Source organism: Nilaparvata lugens, chromosome 6 (genome assembly GCF_014356525.2).
Source record: "Nilaparvata lugens isolate BPH chromosome 6, ASM1435652v1, whole genome shotgun sequence".
NCBI lineage: Eukaryota > Metazoa > Arthropoda > Insecta > Hemiptera > Delphacidae > Nilaparvata > Nilaparvata lugens.
The window spans coordinates 41,184,232-41,204,145 of NC_052509.1; the positions used below are offsets into that span (position 1 = coordinate 41,184,232).

Here is a 19,914-nt window from a genome sequence, read left to right on the forward strand (position 1 = left end):
ATTTTATCAAGAAAACTGTCAATTTCATTGAAAAAATGAATATAATAATTGTAGTCCATAATGTAACAAATCGAAGGACATTATAATAGAACTGTTTCCGATCAATGGGTACAGAGATAATTGATTTTCCGTGATTACCTGCTTTTTTCAACTTTGAGGGGGGCTAGGGGGGAAAGCTCCAAGGGGATTTCTTGGGACTTTTGGGAGAATGACCCTTTGGGAGGGTTCTATCGATGGTGGGAAATTCAGCTTTTATTTAATTTTCGGATCGAAACTGCTTTTTTGGACCTTCATTGACTGGGCTATGTCAAAAGCTCCCATGAAACGCTGGTCGCCTAGCTCGAGTCACTCGAGTCATTGGAGCATTGTATCCCTGAAGACACTATAATTATTATAGCTCGTTGGTTGATCACACTGACTGGGCAAACGACAAATGCGGTCAGCGACAGAATGGGTCACATTCGTGAGCAGACCCAGTCTGTCGTGTCATGAGCCGACAAATGCGGTCGATTTTCATTCCTGCACCTCTTGACAAATGCGGTCAGCGACAGAGTGGGTCACACTCCTAAGCAGACCCAGTTTGTCGTGTCAAGAGGCGACAAATGCGGTCGATTTTTATTCCTGCACCTCTTGACAAATGCGGTCACATTCTTGAGCAGACCCAGTTTGTCGTGTCATGAGGCAACAGATGAGGTCGAAAAAATGACCCACTTTGTCGTCGACCCAGTTAGGCACTATACCGCTTTGGTAAAGAGAGAAGAGACGTAGACTTAATCTGAACAAAGTTAGTTTTTGTTTACAAATAATTATTGCATTTATTTCACTGAGACAGAATCAAACCCTTGTTATTTATTACCATTTCAAAACACATTATCCATTGATCATAATATTAAGTCATAAATCAAAGTGAGTATGTTTGGTCGGTAATGTTTTCATTGAAGTGCTCATAACCTCTTCTCTTCTGATGGACATAGTTGAAACATTTGATATCAATTAAAAAAACGTAGATTAATATTGTTTACAACATTTCTAAGATCACTGATTTGAAATTTTTCTTTATAAACCATCAAAATAATGTAGAATGTTTCATGTAGAATTAAAAGAGTCATTCTGATTCCGCAAGGTTGTAGTTCAGATTCAGGTCTTTCTGTCTTGATAATTATATACTACTTTATTTTATAAATTTTGATTAAGTTATTAATTTTTCTGTTTACTTCAATCATTATAGTATAATTACTCTATCTGTATGATTAATCAGTGGCTTATCGAAAAGAGTTATTACAGCGTGCGTTTCCAAACGATAACCTGATTAACATTAATTTATTTTTAACTTCTCCTGCTGTTGCCAATCAAGTGGCATAATTTTTTTTGTCAACTTTAGTTAATTATTAGCTATCTGGTGTTTATGTTTATGACCCAATCCATTCAGGCGTGCTTGGACATTAATCGAAAAATTAGATAATACTTTGAACAAATAAACGGATGATTACGGTATAATTATCATTATAAATAATAATTTTTCACAAAATATATGTGTACTTTTAAAAGTTCAAAGAATACCCAACAATGTATGAGTGTTGAAGAGTCATAGGCTATTTTCTAATTTGAATTACAATATTGGAGGTTCAATGCAATATTAGAGTTTAGATTTTCATTTTTATTATAGTTTTGTATGTGTCTTATTTGAAAACTGCATGGCTATTCATGTTCTGGAGGTGCAAAAAAGGGACTCCTCCCTCAATTCCCCCAACGAGTAGAGTAGTCTTTCGAAAAGTTTGCTCTTCACAATTGCATAGATCCTGGATTTTGGTTTGCCTTGTCCTTGGGAATACTATTGAATAATTTTGTCATCATATGCAAAGTTTATTTTAGAATTAAAAGTGGCTTATGAGTTGTCTGATTCTTTCCAGTTTTCCCACTGGAATGTATAAATAATGTATGTTTTACTTCGTTGGTTTGGCTGTAGGTGCACTATCCGTCATACTCCTTGGAGTAGGGATAAGGACTTTTGATATGTTCACCTTCCAACTAGTTCAAACAAAGCTGCGAAGTCAAATATTGTGTTCCAAACATTCCCTCCCAATTTCCCTAACAATTGATCTATTGTTGTTAAACTGAAGATTTCACACTCGACACTATAACGGCTGCAACAATCGTTGGGAGATGCTTAAAATAATGAAACCATAGATGAAATTGAAGAGAATATAATTTTCTATGAGCCCATGATTAGCACGGATTTTTTCCCCCACTACCCCCACTACCTTAGCACAGGGTGTAGGAGAGAGGACTTTTGATATGTTTACCCCCTTATTACCCTTAAAAGAGCTACGGGGTCAAAAATTGGGTTCCAAGATTTTCTATAATCTTTCATTGACTGGACTATACGAAAAGACAGTGAGTGAGTGGAGCAAAAACATGATCAAAGAATGATGATTTATTGATTAGGATCAATGTAAAATGTGGCTGAGCTTGATCAATATCAAATAGAATGATGATTTATTGTTTATATTGATGTAAAATATGAGTGGGATTGTTCAATTTCAATAATTTTTAGAACAATTTTATAAATGCCCTTAAGTTTCCATAAATGCCCTTAAATTCCCAAAATTTCTTGGCCTCGGGAATATTCCCGGAAATATTGCCAAATCATACGTTCCTTCCGACTGGGAAAATTTTTCGATCCACATCACTACTTAAGCTCTTGAGCTCCTACTCCTTGGAGTAGGGATAAGGACTTTTGATATGTTCACCTTACAACTAGTTCAATCAAAGCTGCGAAGTATTGTGTTCCAAACATTTCCTCCCAATTTCCCTGACAATTGATCTATTGTTGTTAAACTGAAGATTTCACACTCAACACTATAACGGCTGCAACAATCGTTGGGAGATGCTTAAAATAATGAAACCATAGATGAAATTGAAGAGAATATAATTTTCTATGAGCCTATGATTAGCACGGATTTTTTCAATGAATCATTAAAAAGTTATAAGGCCAAAAAGATGAAAAAATCGTAGCCAGAAGGGTTTTTCTTCAAAATGTGATACCTTAGAGAGCTCATACCTAGAAAACTATGAGAGTTATGGAAAAATGTTGGAAATGAAACTTGTAGGATAATTTGTGAGCTTTAATATTATGATTAGTAATTCATGTTAATTCATGATTAGTTATTCGTGTTTTGTAATATGTCAATTATAAGTAATTTTTAGTAATATTGTATTTTTTGTTTTTAGAATATAATTATATTTATTTTTAGTTTTATGAAATAGCACAACTCGCATCCGCGCTCAGATTCTTTCTTTGCAGATGCTAATCTTTCCATAAAATGTCATTCATATTTATGTTTACTGTATTTTTTACTGTATTTTGAATGGAAATAAATTTGATTTGAATGGAAATTTGATTGTATTCGACAAAAATTTCCGAAAGGCGCCTATTGTTCGAGATATATGCAAAAAACAAAATATGGCACTCTCAAACCACCCCCACTACCTTAGCACAGGGTGTAGGAGAGAGGACTTTTGATATGTTCACCCCCTTACTACCGTTAAAAGAGCTACGGGGTCAAAAATTGTGTTCCAAAATTTTCTATAATCTTTCATTGACTGGACTATACGAGTATTTAAAAGACAATGGCCCATATGAATAAAACCAGAGCAAATGCTCATGAGCAAAAGCATTGAGCATAAGGTTTTGCTCATGAGCAAAAGGTAGAAGCTAAAGCATTTGCTCATTTTGATATGAATAAGCTTTACCTTATGCTCCTGAACTCTGGAGCAAATGCTCAAGTATTTTAAAGATTTTTCATCAGCTGATTCACTTTTGTAGCCTTACTTTGTTTTTATAGCTCACGGAAGCGCTAAATATACAAGTAGGGTGCACCGCTTGTGTTTGCGTCGTCTGCTCTGTTTTCTATTTATGAATAGAGTTTTAGGTTAGTTGAGTTTAGAATTTTGAAATAATAGCGTGAAAAAATGTCATCTCTATAATAATCTTCAGCATATTCTTGTAATATCAATAGCCTTCTTATAATCGTCTACACTCTCATCTTCTTAAATGCCTATTTCCTATAGAGCTTGACCAATATCAAATAGAATGATGCTTTATTGTTTATATTGATGTAAAATATGAGTGGGATTGATCAATTTCAATAATTTTTAGAACAATTTTATAAATTCCCTTAAGTTTCCATAAATGCCCTTAAATTCTCAAAATTTCTTTGCCTCGGGAATATTCCCGGAAATATTGCCAAATAATAAGTTCCTTCCCACTGGGAATACTCCTGATCCACATCACTACTCTCAACTGTGAATCTTTTCCTTGAATTTAGGATAAAACATGCAATTAATCGTTGATCTATTCTAGACTCTTGATCAAGTGATTATTCAATAGCAAATATTACTTATTCAATTATTGACATTTATGTTTAGTATTGACAGTTCCAATACCTTTTCCAAGATAATAGACTTGAATAGTATTTCATTTTAATAAATGAGTTGTGTAAACTATAAATGAATAATTATATGCCTATTAATATTATGTAATTATTTATACTTGATTACAGGTGGAGCAATTAGAAATAATGGATAATAGTGAGAGTGGTGATGAAATGGGTGGCTCATTTCTGGACAACCAGAGTTACTTGGTACATGGAGATGATATCGATGGTAGGACACATCTTTTATTCTAGTCTATATACTAAGTGCCGGTTGCACAAAAGCCAGTTAAATTTTTATTGTGACTAATTCCACAAGAACCAATCAGGGTAGCTGTCTTATCAAAAAGGCCTTCTCTGATTGGTTCTTATGAATTGATCACGGTTAAATTATGTGATTTGCCGCCAGCCCTCAACTGGTTTTTATTGGTTACTTGTGGTTGCGCAGTAACCCTTTCTTTGTAATCTAGCGCATGTTCAGTAAAAGCATCACCCCGGCTTCCATTCGTATGAAGTGATTGCTAGGAGAAAGTTCTATTCCTTTTTCGTTATAAACCACTATAGTTAAAACCGATACACATTATTCTCTTCTTATTATTACCAGTATTGTGGAAAACCTAATTCAAAAGTGCTACAAGACATTCATAATCGACGCTACGTGTGGCCACACCAACGAGTCAACGCTTCAATTACATATGGTGAAAAGGAAAAATATCAAGGTATTTAGATTCATTTATTAATTTCATTATTATTTATCCTTGCATCTCGTTTTGTGGTATCCACACCCCTTCTTCTGGTCCTCCATTTTAATACAGTCTTATTCTACTACTCCTTTTATTTCCTATCCTCATTCCCGAACAACGAGTTTGAAGTTATATTCACCATATTGTAAATGTTGTTGGAATTAGATAAATCTTTCGGATATTGTAGTATGATTATTTTGGAGCTTCCAGATGGTTGAATTGATCCGATATCCTCGACATCAAAATTACAGACAATTTCTTGAAAATCGACATATTTTTGCCGCCATCTTGTATTTTTATGACAAACATTTTTGAGATTGCCATCATGGATAATCTCTTTCTACACATTATTACAAAGAGATTGATACCATTCCAAGTATGTACCTTCAAGGAGTCATGAGTTACACGGTTTTCTTATTGTTGGGATTGGTATTTAGTGTAAAAAGTGTGTTTTTCGCTGCAAACAGTACTTTCTCTCTTTTTCCGATGACGCTCCAGCCGTGGAATATGGACTTACAGCCTCCAACCAAATGTCATTTTATAGCTTTGGAAATATTCTAGAAAACTGTACCAATAACATTAGTGTATGTTTACTGCGAATACATTTACAGGTTGGAAAGTGAAATATTGTCCCCGAAAAATATATGTTTCAAGTTTTTGAAGTTGAATAAATCATGAAAAGAGTGGTCGAAATGGGACGTTTCTATCGAACATTATAGTTTGGTTAATTCTAAACACTTTGGTGATAAAAATAATCCGATATCTCTTACAATAACTGAATAATAAGCGATATAGAAATTTCTGTCAATAATGACCGCCATCTTGAATTTTTAATGATGTCGATTATTTTCGTTGTTTTCATTTATCAATATTCTTATTCGGATTGTTGTAACGAAGAGATTGAGACCATTTGCAAGTCTCTATCTTGAAGTAGTCATGAGAAAATTGATTTTATAGTTCTAGCTTGTTACCTCATGTATATGGAAAAACGCACCAGAAATCATGCAGGGTTTTCTTTGGAGGGCGCTGGAGAACTCATTTTTTGACGTACAGCGCATTAAGATATATCGTTCCAAAGTTTAAAAAACGCTCTATATTTCATAGATTTAAAATTCCTCTGTATCTCTTGCACAAAAAATGTTATAATGGAATGAAATTAGAAAAAAAGTTTTTTTTGTCTTTTGAAGGTTAGTATGTTGAAGTGAAGTTAATATGCGTTTTAGAGGAAAATTTTATAAAACATAAATTGTAGAGGAAGATTTTAAAAACATTCTCATCTGTAAAACGGTTGAATATCTTGAACGGTTATTGAAATACAAGCAATATAGCAAAACCCTGAAAATTTTGGCGGCCATCTTGTTTCTGAGGTGTTTGCCTGTGATTTCGACATATCATTATCACGATTCTTATTATGCTAGACCTAACGAAGAAATTGAGACATCTTCCACGGCTGTTACCCAAAAATGACCACGGAATGACATTTGCGCCCGGACTAAATTCTGAAAATATATTACTGGAACCATGAGTTGAATTTTTAAATGATTAATCTAACTTTCATTCATTGCTGTTGCTTAATAATTTATTGGAGAATCTTCCAATTCTATCTCTATTTTTTTGCAATTTTTAGTTCTTGTTTCATTATATTATGATTGTTGTTATTTTTTTACCCCACATTTATTTATTTGTATATATGTCTTGTATTTTGTGTGTGTGTGTAAATGAATTATATTATTATATTCATCAACAAGATGCATCATTAGTACAAGTTTTAACAGATTAATTTTAAAATCTTGAATCATAGCCTAGTCGTAGTTTCCATGGAATGATCGATTTGCATTATAATAAAAATAATCGAAATTTTGATTTAAAATTAATTTTTCATTCACTTTTTTCCAGGATTTTAATCTGAAAAGTTATATAGATAAAAGAAAATATTTCCTAATTTTTCATTGTATCTAACTTGATTATTATATGTTTTATCAACTATTTTAAAATTTCAGATGAGGTGCTAACTGCAGATAACACAGATGACTCAAACCACGGTGGCGACAAATCCAACTGTCCACTGAGAGAACAAGACCGATTTCTTCCCATTGCCAATGTAGCTAAAATTATGAAGAAAGCCATCCCAGAAACTGGCAAGGTGAGTTGTCTTCATATCAAGGTAAATATAAATATGCTTTCCCTTACCAATATAAATTTCAAATTTGTGTTTCATAGATATTTCTTATTTGCACACAAAAATTGAATAATAATGATAATATCGAATGACCTGGCTGACTCATGTCTGGTGTCAGTTTTCAGGTCGCAACTGATCAATTTTAGGGCCTCTGACATGACGTCTTTATGACTGCTTTTAAGGCAGCCGGGACCGACGATTAACGTGTCCATCCGAAACATGGGAGTGGCCGAGATAAATTTAAATACAATAAATATAATTCGATGAAGGAAAATATTTCTATGTGTACTAATGAATCGTTTTTTCTCTTCTTGTAAATAGAAAGTATTGCTCTGATTATCTATAGGCGCTCTCTTGAGAATGATGAATGCTTGAGTCAGCTTCACTTTACCATAGAGAAAAGTTCGCCTAATAAGATGGTACATATCTCATGGTATAGAGCGCTTATGTTCCAAATTTCACTGTTATATCAAAATGGCTATTGTCGATTATTACTGTGTTGGCCTGGTGAGAGTTTATGAGCAGTAAGCCGAGGCCACACTACCAATGCCACATACAATAGCTTCACGAAAAAGAAGTACGTGAACTATTAGCTTGGCGTAACAGTGAAATTTTCAACATAGGCACCCCATGCCACGAGATACTTTTTTACGCTCTCTTTTCTCTATGGTTGCACTTACTGACATAAGCTAATAAATTCACGGATGTTCAAAAATCACTTTTCGAACTGTTGGTCACTCTTTCAATCTTTTATCATTATGCCACGCTTCATAAGTAGATGGCTCATGTGGGTTTCATCCTCAACAAGAAAATATCTACTTTAAATTGTGCAATTTTAATTCCAATCAACTCCTCCAAGTTTCTTTTTAATAAAGTTCCATTTGTAGTCCTTCCTTCTAGTTTTCAAAGTATTTTGATCATCTTTAGAAGTTAGGCCTACCTTGAAACAGTATCTAAAGATACTAAAGTAAATGGTTCACGATTCAACATAGATGAATATCATCTATGTCAGGCTGATAATATTCCTAGTTATTGTAGCTCGTATACGAAGGCTTGACACGTATGAAGTACTGTACATATCTCACTTTTAAAGAAATCCATATTTTTTTCAACTTTCACCATGTTTTTAATCCAATGACCAATATTAATAATTTTCTAACGAATTGTTTGTGATAATTTCAGATTGCAAAAGATGCCCGCGAATGTGTCCAGGAATGTGTATCAGAGTTTATCAGTTTTATTACAAGTGAAGCAAGTGAACGATGTCATATGGAGAAGAGAAAAACAATCAACGGAGAAGATATTCTGTTTGCAATGACCACTCTTGGATTCGACAATTATATAGAACCTTTAAAACTTTACCTTCAAAAATATCGAGAGGTTGGTAGTTTAAGATTTTATAGATATAATTATTTCGTAGGTTTGTAATTATTTTCTGGCGTTCAAACAAAATTTTCTTTCATTCTTTTCCTTCCAAGGTTTATTTTTTTCTGATATAAAAATTCAATGTTTTGATATGAATTTCAAAATGTTGTACTGTAGTTTATAGTCTAAGAGAGGGTAAAATTCTGCTACAGTATCTCAATGCCAAGCAATTTAAAAAATTGCTTGGCATTGAGATACTGTTTTTTGGAATTAATTTCTTTGGCGATTTTTGACTCTGGCGATATTTTGACTCTAAGGGTGGTTTTTAAGGGTTTAAAGTTCGTCTTTTAGCATGTATATTCTTCTTATTCCAATATCTAAATTATAATTGAAATGTCCATACCATATGTTAATATAGAACTATAATCTAGAGAGAGTACCTCTTCGAAACAGTTGTTCTGGTAACTAAATAAAAAATTTTGTCAGATTGGCATTAAGTAGAGTTGACTTTGTTAGGTTGACACCAAGTTGGAGATTGAAATGCATTTATCCAGGACCTCCTAAATACCAATTTATCCAGTACCTCCTAAATACCTATTTATGAGGTCCTGATTTATCGCGGAAAAATTGATTGGGTACTGCTACTTCAATCAGAGCTATTCCTGGGATTATATTACTACTAGCCGTCAGGCTCGCTTCGCTCGCCATATCCGTCTAGCCAGGGGGCTCCGCCCCCTGGACCCCCGACTGGGTTGTCCTAGAATGAGATCAACAGGCTCGCTTCGCTCGCCTGCATTTTTCATTTGAGCATTTTTATCATATGTTAGGATGATCCAGTCGGGGGTACAGACTATCCGCTAAAAGGATATGGCGAGCAAAGCGAGCCTGACGACTTGTATTATATAGATACAGTGAGTGCTGAAGGCTGTTAATAAAATGGTTCATGCATAGACAAATAAAAATCATGATTATTCATTCTTGAGATTTAAATATATTTATTTTGATTCTAGATAGGAATTAATTTTTCCAGTAATAATATTGTTTGGAGAACAGGATCAAATATTTCAATGAAGAAGAAGAAAGAAGAAAAAATGCTTTATTGAACAGTATTTTCATACAATGCAATGAAATTTGTAACACACATTTACGGCTTGATACTTTTTGATCGTCAGCCGGAAAGTCGGTAAAATGTTGAAACTAGTGACAATAACAATGAAAATAAATCAATATCAAGCAATAGAGATGACTATAACTTGTAATAATCGAAAACACAACAAAAATCTGAGAAAAAAAAGCATAAAATACCTCGAGAAATAAAACAATAAGAAAAATAATAAATTTCAAATAATGCTAGCACTGAACTTATTCTAACAAATAAAATCTAACTTTTTCTTTATTTTGTTAAACTAAATTCAACAGTTTGTTTGCTCTCAAATAAAACCTCTGGAAGGTAGAGGACTCATGAATTTGACCTATTGTAGATAAATATTTTTCCCCAGAGCATGACAAAAATACCCTACCAGTTGAAATCCTGGACTAGTTCTCGCCTATATCTCCAAGCGTCCCTACAATAAGAAGCTAATCTCTTCCAATCTAGGCCATTCATATAAGACATAAATACTTCTCTAGAGAGTACCGCCGCCCCTAACCATTTAATTCTCCATTCCTTCAAACATGGGCATCGCCCAACAAAGTGGAAAACGTTCTCAATTTCTTTTAAATTACACATTGAACAAGTATAGTTCCTATCTGACACCCATGGCTTATAGTTCAAATCGATCAGCTCGCCTCTCGCTTTAAACACCCATCTCATCACCCACAAATCACAATTATTCCTCTTTATGTAATTGTTCTCACCCAGTTGTAGGTTCAATGATCTATACAATGAATGGAAATGGCCTGCTTGTGCGTCCTGTAAGAATTTATCCCTGTGAATTATGCCCAAGCCTGAGAGAATTTTCTTAAATTTATTACTCCAATTAATATTGTCATTATAACTTATCCCTATATCATTACACAATTTTCTCCAATCTTTAAACCAGAAGACTCTCTTTTTTATTACTTCTTCCACTAGAAATCTTGGAAGTCGACCTTCTTTCATTTCCATAACTTTTGTAATATAGTTGTAATGCAACCTGAGACAGTACTCAAAAAGAGGTGACAGTTCTGTCTCAATAAACAACATGTAGTTTGGGGTGTTTATAGGAAGCGAGAACACTTTCTTAATGAAAAATCTCTGAAATTTTTCTACAGTATCATACTGTCTATAGCCCCATACTTGAGCTCCGTAACACAGAACTGCCCTTGCGCAAGCTTTGAACCATTTACATTTAGCTGTGAAATCTATATTATCACTATTTAAAAGACCTCTCCAAGCCAAATTCACCGCAAGTTTAGCCTTATCTGATTTTTCTTTCAAATGAGCTTCAAAATTCAATGTTGGTGTAAGAACTACCCCCAAATATTTGTATCTATTTACACATTCAATCTGCTCATTTTTAAATGTCCATTTCTCACACCCAGCTAGTTTTCCTCCATTCCTAAAGACCATTATTTTTGACTTATCTAGATTTACTTTTAAATTCCACATTTCACAGTACCTTTCTAAATTATTTATCATGTACTGAAGCCCTACTGGAGAGTCAGAAATCAAAGCTATGTCATCAGCGTACAATAAGACCCGAATCCTCTTACCATTTATCAATAGTCCTCCACCCAGTTCATCATTTAAATCATTTAAAAACAAAGAAAATAGCAAGGGACTCATTAAGCAGCCCTGTCTCAATCCTGATTTAGTTTGAAAACGTTGTGAGAGACCACCCTCTCCAGACCCTTGAGTGCACCATACTCTAGCAGAAGTATCCTCATTTAACGCTCTCAAAATAGCCAACATTTTTGTTGAGAGGCCCATATTACTAAGCTTATATAATGGAGATTTTCTGTCTATTGAGTCAAATGCGGCTGAATAATCCACGAAAAAACAGTATAATTTACCTCTTTTTTTTAGCTAACTGAAGACTAGCGATAGATGTTAAGGAAAATATATTATCAATAGTAGAGTATCCCCTACGAAATCCCGCCTGAAACTCGTTTAGTACGTTATTTTCCTCCACCCAGTGATTAATACTATTTAGTATTAACCCTGCAAAAATTTTGAAGAATGCTGTTAAAAAACTGATACCTCTGTAATTACCTACTACGTTGCTCTCACCTTTTTTAAAAATCGGAAAAATAATGGAAGACTTGAAACTACTTGGGACCCTACCTATTGTAAATATTGTATTGTAAATATTCAGTAATCTATCTAGCATATTGGGCGGCGCATTCTTATAGAACTCAAAGGGAATTTGATCTTCTCCTGGCGCTTTGTTATTTTTTACTGATTTTAAAACTATATTCAACTCATCCAGACTGAAGTCACTATCTAATTTATCATTATAAATATAGGGTTCCGCATATAAACAAGACAATGCTAACATTTCAGGATTTAATAGTCGACGGAAATACTCTACCCATTCACGTGGATTTATTGAATTATTTACAATTTTTGATCTAATTTTAAATTTATTTAGAGCATGCCAAAAATCTTTTGGGTTTTGGGCCGAGGAAATATTATTCAGGAGAGCCTTTTGATAACTCTTCCTCTTCTCGTTACACATTTTTTTGTAATCATTTCTTTCAACTAAGTATAATAGCCGGGTGTGATCATTACTGATACGGCGGTACAGATTTAGAAAAGATAAGACCTTATTTCGGGCTTTCCAACACTCATTATCGAACCATGCTTGTTTTTGTCTGTACCTATCTAAGCTTCGAACGGATCCAAGAGATTTAGCTACACTTCGAATACACTCTGACAAATCTTGACATGCCTTCTCGACATTTTCATTCAACAATAAATCATTATTTACTCGTACTGTTATCTTATCTTTATATTTTTCAGAAATAGACTTATTCCAAGACAGTTTTGGCAATAGAGGTAAACACTGATAATTATCACCTGGCTTCTTACCTACGTCTAATATAACTTCGATTGGAAAGTGATCAGAAAATGACTGGGAGACGACTTTGAAATCCAATGCGTAATTGAAATACTCCATACTAATTGCTGCTATATCGTTCACAGAGTCACCCATTGCTCCCACAAAAGTCATCTCCCCTTCTAGATCGCTATTCATTCTACCATTTAGTATAATAAATCCTAATTCTGAACACATTTCCAAGTAACGCCGGCCTTTATTATTGACTGTTTTATCTTTGGAATTTCTATTATTTAACAATCTATCCGACACATATTGGCTCATCTTACTTGATAATCTCTGCTCTGTACCTATTCTCACGTTCTTATCCCCTAAAACCAAGAATCCCTCATCTGCGTTTTGCAACAGTAAATTATTCATTTCATAAAATTCTCTCTCCCAATTATTACAGTTAATGTACACTGGCAATACATTCAAGCAAACGAAATTATACAATTTTACAACAATTACACTCACATTATCAATATTTCTAAAACAAAGTTTTTCTTTAAATGCTGAATTTTTATTAATACCTAATAGCAAACCCCCACTAGCACGACCAAAGTGAGAGTTTTTCTTTGCAAAACACCAGACCAGTTCAAAATCAATGAAATAATCACCTATCCACTCTACATCTTCTTGCACTATGTGTGTTTCAGAGAAATGATATCATAATCTTTTAAAAAATTTACAAAATTAAAATTTCTCACCTTGTCTTTCAAACCACACACATTGTAATATAACAACTTAAGGTGTTCATCTCTTTCTCTCACAACTACAGACTGCACATTCGGCTCCTCGAACAGCAGACGCGCAGTGGGAGTTTCCTAGTTGGCTGGCTGCTCCGCTAGACCCGCTAGAAAGCGACTCATATCCACATGTAGCATTGATTTGAGTTTTTCGACGCCATCCTCCGCCCCCGCCATCAACTTGTTATCCGTCGACCAGTGGAAGTGAGTCCCCTCGATTTTTAGGAAGTCGAAACCGAGGTGTACATCAATGTCCGGCACCATTTTTGACAGTTCTTTTTTCAAAGCCAGAAGTTTCCCCCGTTTGAATCTCACCTCACGAGTATAGTCTAGATGAATGACAATGTTTGTATTTTTCAGTTTTTTCACATTACCAAAGATTTTATTAATATCTTCATCCCTCGGAATGTGCGCTATTACGGTTTTATTTCCTTTACCAAGAAAATGAGCACGATTCACCAAAATTTCCCCATGTATTCCTAAAATATCAGAGCACAGTTTTTTCACTTTAGCAATACAGTCTTCACCACCTAAATTTTCTATTCCCTTGAAAATTAGATTATTTCTGCGAGAGCGACTTTCCAAGTCAATAAGTTTGAGATATTTCAATGTATTTATGTATATTATCAGGGAAATCACAAACAAAAAATGATTCCAATAATATAATAAATCAAATCAAATCAAATTGGTTTTTATTATCCATGATAACATGAAACAGCTGTTATATAGCTAAGGTGAACGTTATATTTTCGAGCTCAAAATTTTAAGTGGTTTTATTCTTTATTTTGTGAATTTAACGTTTTTTTCATGTTTTTACAAAAGTTTTACTATCAATCTATCAAAATTTAAAATTGTTTGTTTTATTCTAATCTATACTCTCAGATTGTGATTTGGTGTAGAAAATTTAAATGGACATAACCTATGTATAATATTTGCACAATTTGAAACTGAATTAGGAAATTGAAAAAGTTTTGGGCAATAACCTGTTTTTACTTTCCTTGCCCTATTACCATAGGCAAGGAAAGTATTGCTTTCCGAAAAAAATTAAGGTACCCCAATTTCTATATGTTTCAAGGTCCCCTGAGTCCAAAAAAGTCGTGTGTGTGTGTGTGTGTAAGTGTATGTGCGTCAGTGTACATGATATCTCATCTCCCAATTAACGGAATGACTTGAAATTTGGAACTTAAGGTCCTTACACTATAAGGATTCGACACGAACAATTTCAATCAAATGCGATTCAAGATGGCGGCTAAAATGGCGAAAATGTTGTCAAAAACAGGGTTTTTCGCGATTTTCTCGAAAATGGCTCCAACGATTTTGATCAAATTTATACCTAAAATAGTCATTGATAAGCTATATCAACTGCCACAAGTCCCATATCTGTAAAAATATCAGGAGCTCCGCCCCATGTATGCAGATAGATTTCCAATTATCAGGCTTCAGATACAATTGAAACAAAAAAAAATCAAGTGGAGTAGATTGAGCATGAAAATCTCTACAATTAATGTTCAGTAACATTTTCACCTAAAATTGAAAATAAGCTTCAAATTCGAGAAAATGTGATTATTCAATTGCAAATTATTGTTGATTCTATTAAATCATTCACTATGAAGAGATAGCAGACCTCATGTGTGTCTCCAGCGTTATTGCCCTGTCACCAGCTGTCTCAAATCTTTGAATAGTAGACTTGAGATGCGCGGGAACACTAGCGTCAGGTGATCAATTTTCATAACGGCAAGGAAAGTTGTGTGAGTGCGCCACACCAGATTTTTTCTTTCCCGATCATTATATTGTTTGTGCTAATTTAATAAATAAAAAATAAATAATTAACAGGGCACAAAAATCATACAACAACGCTAAATATTATAACGCTACAATGATTCATAAGCATAGTTTTATTCAGAAGCAAAGTACGATTCAGAACTGGGCTAATATACGGTAGCAAATGTTACAAGAAGTACCTAATTCCTGATTCACCAAAACAAGTGCAGATCACCATGTACAACGGCCTGTAAACAACTGAACAATGGACAGCTGATAACTATATATTTTTCTATTTTATAAACAATCAAATTCATTTCTGGTCAATTATGAATTTAATAAAATCTACCGCGCAGGCGCCAGCAGGCGCCTAAACCCAAAAAAGTTATGATTCATATAAGCATAATTTTATTCAGAAGCAAAGTATTTGTGTTTCTGCACGATTCAGAAAACATTCCAAACAAGAAGATCGTCAGTCGTTACAAGTTTTTGACCCTATTGGAAACCCCCCCTCACTACAATGACAAGGACGCAGTCTGCGCAATCTCACCCCCCCCCAACGTTACCACTCCTGGACAATGACAATGTACAGTGTCATACTGTACATTAGCTCTTGCACCTTTCTTCCAATTGAATACTTGTACTTGTACCCTATTACCACTTCAAAGAAAGTAAATGTAAATGAAAAAAAAGTGAACAGAGAATTGGCTTATCTTGGAAATCTTGCAGTATACTAAAAGTATTTTTTTTATTGCAGAAATTTTCGTCGTAGCATGAACTATATTATTCATTCATATTATCCAATAACTTACTTTTTCTCGAGAATTTACGAATGATTGGTGGTTTTCTAATTACAGTATAAGAAAAAAACGTGTAAAACTTGATCTCTCCAAAACTAAATTTTTCCCGGGTGTTATCATGTAAAGTTCTTGGGTTGAATTTGAATCGCCATGCATGGCCGAACGTGGATAATGAAGAATTCGATGAGAGAAGAATGAACCATGTCTCCCAAATCGCTGTACAAATAGAATATAGTACAGATTTCATGTGATATTGAAATTAAATGGGAATAAATAATAATATGGATGTCAAACTACTGTAACTGTATAAGCATATAGAATAATAGAGCATATATGAATATAGTATATAACATAGAACACAATAGCGCAGACAAGAAGACGGGCAATAACTCATTGAACAAAAACAATCAGTTATTGTTTTGATGACCGAAAACCAGTTTTCCAGTTCACCGGTTGTGTGTGAGTGTGTGTACTCACAATTATAGCAGTTTGGGACTGTGTTAGTGAGTTCGACCACACTTTTTCGAAAGGCTAGTACGGAATTGAAGCTTTCTCGATTAAGAGTACTTTGCAGGTACTTCGTTCTAGCGTGTTTCGGACGCTATTTTCCAACCGATAATCATGAAAATGGTACCAAATTGTTCAGAAAGATTTGGACATCTCGCGCCGTACCGCCAAATTTCAATTTTCCAACTATAAAATGACTCTAAAATTCGATGAACTTGGAGAAAATTTGGCAAAGTTTGACGTTCAATAGAAAAACATTGATAAGTGATATCAAAATCTTGCGGTACAGCCCGAGATGTCCAAATCTTTCTGAACAATTTGGTACCATTTTCATGATTATCAGTTGGAAAATAGCGTTCGAAACACGCTAGAACGAAGTGCTTTTTTCAGCCCTTTTTCTGAATTATAACATTGCTCTTAACCTCATCTTGCTAATCCCGTAATCCGTCTCTGATAATCCTTGCTGTTCTAGAAAAAGTAGCAGTTTTCTACTAGATAGTACAATATACAGCTTTCGAAAATGAATTTTTGTTTCCTCTTCTGACTGATATTGTACTTTTATCGAGTAAAGTTAGGCATTGAATTCAAGGTAATGTGAAGTCCAGCAGTAAACAATAAAGATGTTACATCAGTTTACTGTTTTCAAACCAGTTTAGTTACAATCATTCTGGGATGACAAATAGGTTATAAAATACTCTGTAAGCTACCCTTTAATTTAATGTAAACAGTTAACAATAAATGTAGAACAATTAGAACATAAATTTGAATAGTTTTGTAATCAAAGGAAACCATAATTTCAGAAATTGTTGGAAGTATACTTTTTTGTATAATTTGGACAGGGTTAGATTCGGTTAAGTAAGTGATTTAAAGATGAAATTACAGATTAATGTACCAATTTGAATAATTTTAATATAATATACATGAAATTTATGATTTGTTTTATAGTAGTATTGTTTCTGGATTGACTTCTTAAATATTCAAGCTAGAACACTTGAAGGTGTTCATGAATTTTTAGTTATAGTATTTGGGCTTGTGATGCTTTCATAGCAATTCAGAATTGGCATCAGAGTTGATGATAACCTTATTTTTTTAAGGCTACAAAAGGTGGAGACAAACCTCTTGGTGTTAACGAGATGTACGAAGAATTAGGAGAGGATGCTATTTACAGTAAGTATAATAAATGGCGGATCTAGAAATAAGTTGTTTGGGAGGGGGTGGCTTCTACCGTTGTTCGTGAGTGGGCTATGGAATAGCCCAAGTGTAGAAGTGAAAAACTCTCCCTGTAAAACTTTTAAATTTGCAGTCTGAATTCTAAAAATTCAATTTCAGCCCTTCTTCAGGCTTAAATTGATATTTATACGAATTTTTTTATTCACTAGTTCTGCTCAATGCGCTCACATTGAGGTTGAGGGGGGGGGGGCTTGAGCCCGGAAGCCCCTTAATTCTTCCTTTGAGTATAATATTTTCTTTGAAAATACTATTTCATATAATTTTTGAAAATACTATATCATTGAGAAGATCTGTTTTATAGAACTTATGATTGTTTATAATACAGAAACATCTTATTCTTCTGTTTATAAAGCCTGGATTCTACTAGTAGAGTTGGTGGTCGAGTAACTGGCATACTAACTCTACCGAGCTAAATCTACTCTACTTACTTGGTCGAGTAACTGTTTTCACTACAATTGAGAATAGTAGGTAAAGTGTGTTGTCGTCTAGTAAACAGAACTAACCTTAAATGTCAATCCTTTTAATAAATTAACACTTTAATTATTTGACTTTGACTTTTTAATAAATAACAATACTTCTTAAACTTGATAGCCTACGGCACGACTCTACTCTACTAGCTCGAGACTGTTTTCATTAGCATAGTAGTGGTGGAGTAGAGTGAGAAGCAGTAATGGGGGAAGGCAAGTGGTAGAGTACTATCCCACGGTGCTATCCCACTCTACTAAAAACTAGTACTCTACCATGAACGTTTTCATTGGGAGAGTTTACAGACTCTAACGTTTTATTGGGAGAGTAATTGCCCAGGGAACTCTACCCCTAACTCTACTAATTAAAACCAGGCTTTATGTACTTTCAATATTAATGGATCTTATTGAAAATTCTCCTGTAAGACTTGAGTTATAAGTTTCATAAAAATTTCTCATTTACCGTATATTTAAGGGGTTTTTATGATTTTAAATGGTGTCACTACTTTCTCAATACTTGATAATATTGTTTAGTAATGTTGGGTAATAATTGGCTCTAATAAGATAGTGCAATTACAGGAGAATTAGATGAATGAATAACAATTTGTTTCAGATGCCCATCCGATTTCTGGTAACTTGTTGGCCGATCAGAATGGACAAACGGAGACCGTCATATACGCAACCACCTTTCCTGAACAAATTCAACAATACCATATGGTTTGATGAATTATTTTCGTCTCTAAGGAGTCAACAACTTTCATCGTATTTGCCCAAATTTTGTGCTTTAACGTTTTCCTTTATTTCGGAGATTTTGAAAATAATTTTAGGTTTTGAAGCTTACAAATGTACATTTGAGTTGATATTTATTAAATATTTCTAGTCCAATTCCTCTACTCATCGCCGCATCAAACGATGACCGGACGCCTCGCAACTGGTCTGCTGTTTCTATACTTTCTCATTTTTTGCTCTGATCTCCTGACTTATTGCTTTAGAGATCGCATGTGAGTTTCAAAAATTGTAGTTTTTAATGGAAAAGCAATATTTTTCCTGTAAACTCTAGTCGATGAACACAAACTGTTCAATTCAACATAATTATTTATGAGTGGATTCGCATATGAGGAATCTTAACCTCTTTTTATCTTTGAACAAGAATGATGCATTTGGTATTACCTTTAAGCTCTTCTTAACCTGTTCTGTTACCTGTAATTTTTCTCGTAACAAGTTTACTGGGTAGGATTTACCTCACCTCCAGTCACATAGGCTATTCCACGTTCATACTGTAAGTTTTGGTTTCTAAAATATTCTGAAACATTTTACTGTACTTCTAACAGTTAGAAAAATAAGTTTGTATGTAAAATAATTGGATTTATGTATTATTGAACTGTGGAAATTTCGTAAGAATAAATTTATGACTTGTAAATAATATTATCCATATTGTTTATAAAAATATTAACTGTTTAATTGGTCGCGAGCCTTCTAAAGAAGAATATCTCCAATCTGCCTTCCATCTCTAGGCTATCAATAACTTTACTATTCGATGGCAGACCAAGTGATCAATTCATATTAGTTGCAGTATCTGACAACTATTTACAGAGTACATTCTTTTGCACTTGAATATACATGCAGTTTTTCAACACTGTGTATCCTAGTTTGGTAACGACTTC

General features: G+C 34.0%; 1 protein-coding gene across 2 annotated transcripts; it reads left to right on the plus strand.

The window, feature by feature from the left end:
• The first annotated feature begins 709 nt into the window (after positions 1-709).
• On the plus strand, positions 710-19,673 carry LOC111059389 (nuclear transcription factor Y subunit B-4). Of its 2 annotated transcripts, none has more exons than XM_022347040.2 (6): positions 710-906; positions 4,563-4,665; positions 7,177-7,319; positions 8,538-8,735; positions 17,651-17,723; positions 18,864-19,673. In XM_022347040.2, the coding sequence occupies exons 2-6, from the start codon at positions 4,581-4,583 to the stop codon at positions 18,971-18,973; spliced, it is 609 nt and encodes a 202-aa protein (XP_022202732.1). In that variant the 5' UTR covers positions 710-906; positions 4,563-4,580; the 3' UTR covers positions 18,974-19,673. The 2 variants fall into 2 exon arrangements, with proteins under 2 accessions (XP_022202732.1, XP_022202733.1); XM_022347041.2 differs by having other exon boundaries at positions 731-784.
• The last annotated feature ends 241 nt before the right edge of the window (positions 19,674-19,914 follow it).